Source organism: Tiliqua scincoides, chromosome 1 (genome assembly GCF_035046505.1).
Source record: "Tiliqua scincoides isolate rTilSci1 chromosome 1, rTilSci1.hap2, whole genome shotgun sequence".
Taxonomy (NCBI): Eukaryota; Metazoa; Chordata; class Lepidosauria; order Squamata; family Scincidae; genus Tiliqua; species Tiliqua scincoides.
The window spans coordinates 89,642,886-89,648,885 of NC_089821.1; the positions used below are offsets into that span (position 1 = coordinate 89,642,886).

The window sequence follows — 6,000 nt, forward strand, 5'->3', positions numbered from 1 at the left end:
AGGCAGGCAGACAGGCAGAAAATAAGAAACACTCATTACTGCAGGAGAAATAAGGGAATCAAGCAGTAGCTTGGAGAGGGGCAGTAGGAAAGTGAAAGAATTAGGAAATCTTAAGGGGTTAAGAAATCCCCAAATATCTGTGCATGGGAACAACTGGCCCTTCCCTAGGCTGCTCTTACAGAATTGGTGGAGGTATCTCCCCTTGCCTTATAGGTTACTTACACAAGAACCTGCCATCCAGGTAACCCCTCTAGGCTTTCCCTGGTTAAGCAGGCACAATTATATTTCTGATGTTGAGCAAACACACATACATACAAAATTATGCATGGGAAGGATAGAGAGATGCTCTTTACAGTCTCACATAACACCAGAATCAGGGGACATCCACTAAAATTGAGTGTTGGGAGAGTTAGGACAGACAAAAGAAAATATTTCTTTACTCAGCGTGTAGTTAGTCTGTGCAATTCCTTGCCACAGGATGTGGTGATGGCATCTGGCTTAGATGCCTTTAAAAGGGGATTGGACAAATTTCTGGAGGAAAAGTCCATCACAGGTTGCAAGCCATGACGTGTATGTGGAGCCTCCTGATTTTAGAAATGGGCTATGTCAGAATGCCAGGTGCAAGGGAGGGCGTCAGGATACAAGTCTCTTGTTGTCTTGTATGTTCCCTGGGGCATTTGGTGGGCCACTGTGAGATACAGGAAGCTGGACTAGATGGGCCTATGGCCTGATCCAGCGGGGCTGTTCTTATGTTCTTACACAAGACTTGCCCTGATTTAGATTGTGGCAACCAGTTTCTTATCTCCCAGCTTAAGAAGATGGCATGATCACCCCTAACAGTTGTCTATGTGCATTGATTTTTACTGTCTGAAATTTGCTCCTTGCTTAGCCTGCTCTGCACACTGTATTAAGAGTCACTGTGCCTATGTTCAGACTAAAGTGTGCTTTTATAATTGTGAGTGGTTTTTATTAGCATCTTTAAAAGCACTTATGCTAACTAGGAAGTGTTTCTCATGGAACAGGTGAAGCTGGAGTTAGTGTTTGAACTGGAGAACTTGCATCGCTGTGAAGATTCTGTAAATGCCTTTCTCCTTCCATTCAGTGTGCCCAGTTTGTGAAGGAAAGTGCTTGGAGTGGAGCCTGATCTATTAAACAGACATGTATACATATTCATCTATTAAACAGCCTGACCTATTAAACAGACATCCCTTTCTATAGGGAGAGGACGTCTCTAAGTTATGCAAGTCCCAGAAAAGATAAGCTTTAAAGATAAGCTCTACCACCTTGAACTGGGCCTCATCATCAAGGTTAAGCGCTCATAAATCATTATCAAATCTACAGGTTAAGTATCGCAAGATGGCAGAATGGGTACTTGACTCAGTTGACTCAACTTGAGTCACGCTAAGTGGCTGTTTCTTATTACTCGAGTTGACTTAAATCATGGACATCACTGACCCCAACTTGACTCGCAACTAAGGGCCAGTGATTAAAAAAAAATGTCTGTACTCAAAATTATTCGAGTTCCAACTATCTTTAGTGTGTGTGTTTTTGCTTACTTTTTTTCTTTTCCGCTTCTTTATCACGTCAAAAGACCTTGTGGGCCAACAGGAAGCCAGCCTTCAGAAGGATGGCAGCAGCAGACGTGGTGGGAAGGTAGTTTGGTTTCAGGTTGCGGGGAATGGGAGGAGTTGAGAGGAATTCGACTTGTTTCTTGAAGTGACTCTGACTCGCGACTCAAAAGACTCAAAAATTTTCTTGAGCTGTGGCAGCCATACGTTATGGCTTGAGAATCGAGGGGTTACTGATTCTTAATTTGACTCATGACTCAGGCTCAATTACTTCAGTACATTACTGGCAAGATCCCATTTCTCCAAACAGAAAGGAATAGTAATGGTATCTAACAACAGTAAATGATGTTGTAAAATCACAGGGCACTGCAAATGATATTTCAATATTTTGTCTTAGTATTTTCCTAAGACCACTATATTTATCTCTATAGTGTCAGTCTACAAACATGTCAAGACCTTGCAGATGAATAAACTATGGGAGTTTTTTGTTTTGTTGGTTTTGTTTTCAAACAGCTTGGAAAACATCTCTGAAATATCTTTATCCTTTCTCTGACAAAAAACTGGAAAATATGACATCTTCTTTATCTGGTGTATGAAATGTGCAACACTTTTTGTAGACTGTGACATACTTCCTCCCCAAACTTACTGCAGTCCCATATTTCTTCCCCAAAATTCTTGCCATTTTATCATTAGCCAGTCTTACATGAAATGATTATCTCGGGGACATGGAACTGAGCTTGTCATTTTGTTCTCCATTCAAGAAACAAGGGAACATGAAGATTTAATATAATCTCATCAACCATCCAGAATACTGGGGAGAAGCCTGGAAGTTCTATTCTAGTCTACAATAGCTCTCAGCCACAGAGAAAACAAGATTTTTTTTCCTTATTATGATTAAACATGTTTTATTAAAGCTTTCCCTGACATTTTTCATACTTTGCTTCTCTCACCTATTACCCTTTTTCATTTCTCCTTTTCCATTTTCCTTTGAGGTCTCCACGTTCCTCTTACTTTTGTTGCAAATGACATTTGGTGTACTATTAATTTTTTTTCTCCCTTTGTCTGCCTTTGCTTCTGCCCTCTGTAGCTAATCTACTAGGTCAGAAAGAAAATATGGAACATATGCTTGGATGATATTGTTCATTATAAAGTGAGACACGAACAAAACACCTCTCAGTTCTTTCAACGCACATTTCTACAATGAATCTAGCCCTCAACATCATGAAGACTCATTTTAGAATGTTAGAAAGAGAGAGAGAGAGAGAGAGAGAAAGAGAGAGAGAGAACAGAATTCACTTTTTACAACTAAACTTTACTATTAGAAATGTTACAGTTCAAAGCAACGCCAGGAAACTGCAAGACCTTTTTACTTACAGGTGTCTAAAGATTCATCGGAATCATCTGGACAATCAGGTTCTCCGTCACAGAGCCAATTCTGAGACACACAGGTCACATGATCATGGCAAAGAAATTCTCCTACATCACATAACTGTTTTTCTGTAAACAAAAGAAAATGTGAATAATGAAATGATTAACAGATGACTGAAAATAAAAATGTGAAACATTCATGAAATGGGACTTCAAAGCAAATTTATATTTTTTTAAAAAGAGCATGAGACATAAAATGCACTAAGTGGGTCACAAATATATTGTAAAAAATTAATTTACTACAATATCAAACATTACAACAACTATACTTAATGGTTATAGATCAAGCATGTTGTGATGGTCTTGTAGTTCCTGGTCCAGGACCCCAGGATGCCCATGCTGACCCCTCTGGTCACTTTTCTACAGGCACCAGCTCCTAGCTTGCCAAGGCCTCACCCGCCACAAGGGTTCAAGGGATTAGGGACCCTCTCTTCTGGTTCTCATGGCACCAAACTAGAATTTAGGATTTGAAATAGAGACAGCACAGCTCTTCTAATGGAACTTAAGAGGACATTTCAGTCACACTTTTTCTCTCAAATAGTTGAGCGATGCAATTCTTAGCTCTGTGATTCAGCTCAGTGTTTCAGTGCCAACTTCCCACACTGAATAGCCAAGAGAGGCTCACTCTTATATACACTTTGGGACTGCTTAGCTCCTTCCTCTTTCAGCTGGCCATTTGGGAGAAACCTTCAAACAGACCTTCTTGCACTTTTTAACAGTTTTGGAAGGAAACCTGTAATTTGCATTCTAACTTCTCAGAGAAGGAATCAGTTCTAAACCTCTTCTCATGACACGTCATATAGTATAAGAATAATTTTTGACTACAGTATATGGCTGCAATCCTATCCACACTTACCTGGGGGTAAGCCCCATTGACTATAAGGGGACTTACTTCTGAGTAGACATGCATAGGATTGGGCTCTCTGGGCACAATCCTAACCAGGTCTACTCAGAAGTAAGGCCTATTTTGTTCACTGGGACTTACTCTGAGGAAAGTGTGGTTAGGATTGCAGCCATTGTTGTTATTGTTCTGGGTGAGAATTCAATGTGATGGTGTATTTACAGTCACACGCATTAAAAGCCATACAAACCCCAAGCAAGAAGGCCTCACATTCCATACTTCTTCACCTCTTGGAGCTCTCTTTCCCCAACACTGTACGGCACTGTCGCCTGCTATCTTTGCCAGCTGCAGCAATCAATTATCTCAACAGACCTTACAGACAGCTGTAGAGAGCCCATGAGAGTATCTAGCAACTGTACGCCTCACACTCTCCCAGCAGTACAGTAGAGTAGAGCAGTTCAAAACCACCGGCTGCCACTGTGGGATACCTGAAGGGAGAGGGCAATTCTCATTCATGCATGCTGTTGAAGGCTGCAATATCTCTCATTGGTGTCCTAGGGGTGGCAATCCATTCAGCATCCATGTGCTTATGGATAAAGAGCAAGGCACAGAGAGACAAGCAGGACAGCAGTGATGGTGAATAAGCCTTTCTAATCTTATACACAAAAGCGCCACACAGACTTCATCTGACAAAAGCTGGCTCTAGCATTAATTTGAGGATTTATTAGTGTGCAAGATGTAGCTTTGAATAATCACTTACACGCCTCATAGCCCATGTGTGGCAAATTTAATTCCTGTTTTGATAGATGTTCCGTCTCTTCCCAGATGTCCCACGGCAATTCCTAGCACCTCATCTCAATACAAGTGCCAGGGTGACATCACAGAAATTGATATTGACTAATCTACAAAGCCTCATGCAAGTGAACCAGAACAAACACTCCACTGGTTACCAGTTCGTTTCCAGGCCCAATTAAAATACTGGTTTTGCTTAACAGCCTGGGACCAGGATACCTAAAGGCATGTCTCCTTTCATATATTTCTTACATTCTCTATTGTCGCAACCTTGTTGTGCCTTTCTTTATGCTCAGTCTGCACGATCTTGCAGCAGCTGACCAGGTGGTCCACCATTGATTCAGCATCTTTACATAGGTGACAGCTTTACACAGCTGTCCATAGATGTTTTGTCAGTTTTGGCTCTATATACATTTATTATGATTATTTCTCACATATCACAGCTGCCGGCTCTTGAGCTGGACTTGGCTAGTTAGTTACTAGCCAGGGGCCTAGGACATCATAATTCATTTACGTATAATGTGTGCTGAACCAATCAGCGTAGCTCTTTGAATTTGACGGATAGTAATTTTGTCAATATTCAGATGTTTTAAATGCAATTTACCATAGATACGTATAGTACGGTATGTGAACTTTTTGCCAAGTAATCAAGCTCCAGTTATCACTTTGCCTTATCTCTGGGTCAATCAAAGAGCAGAACCTTTCAACTCTGAACAGTTTCCTTTCTCCACTCAGGCAGGTTCATTTGTTTCTATAGCAGCAGTTTTCACCCGCTTGGGGGGGGCAGAGGAAGCAGGTAGCAGCTGCTCTGAGGGAGAAGCGTCTGCTTTGCATCTCCTGCTGTGAGCAAGAGGAATGCAGCAACCCGATCTTCCTTTACCTGGGAGTAAGCCCTGTTGACTATTATGGGGCTTACTTCTGAGTAGACATGCCTAGGATTGGGCTTTTTTTCTGAAATACAGGCGCAGGCAGTGGGGGCAGAATGTGAGGCAAATGATTCTGGAGCTTTGGAAGGTGTGGACCAGTGAGGGGAGGGACAGCAGGAGAGGTGCTTACTGCAATTATGAGATGGGGGGGGGAATGTGCCTGAGGGAGGGGGCGGGTGGGGGAGAGGAGGAGAGAGAAGCGCCAATTGCCTGCTCCTGTATTTGAGAAGAAAGAGTGCAACCAAAAGCCCAATCCTTGGCATGTCTACTCAGAAGTAAGTCCCACAGGCACATTCCCCCCCAGTCTTTGGCTGCAATCCTAACCACACTTTCCTGAGAGTAAGCCCCACTGAACAAAATAGAACCTACTTCTGAGTAGGATTGTGCCCTTTGTCATGTAATGATTTAATTGTATTAATTATATTAAATAAAATTAATTGTAATA

General features: G+C 41.8%; 1 protein-coding gene across 1 annotated transcript in view; it reads right to left on the reverse strand.

Moving 5' to 3' along the window:
* Window positions 1-3,785, reverse strand: part of LRP1B (LDL receptor related protein 1B) — a 796,682-nt gene extending 792,897 nt beyond the window's left edge. The window contains exons 1-2 of the mRNA XM_066621533.1: window positions 3,749-3,785; window positions 2,943-3,065 (exon numbers count right to left, since the gene is read on the reverse strand). Coding sequence (XP_066477630.1) covers window positions 2,943-3,065; window positions 3,749-3,785 — 160 coding nt within the window. The remainder of the gene's footprint in view (window positions 1-2,942; window positions 3,066-3,748) is intronic.
* Window positions 3,786-6,000: the final 2,215 nt, after the last annotated feature.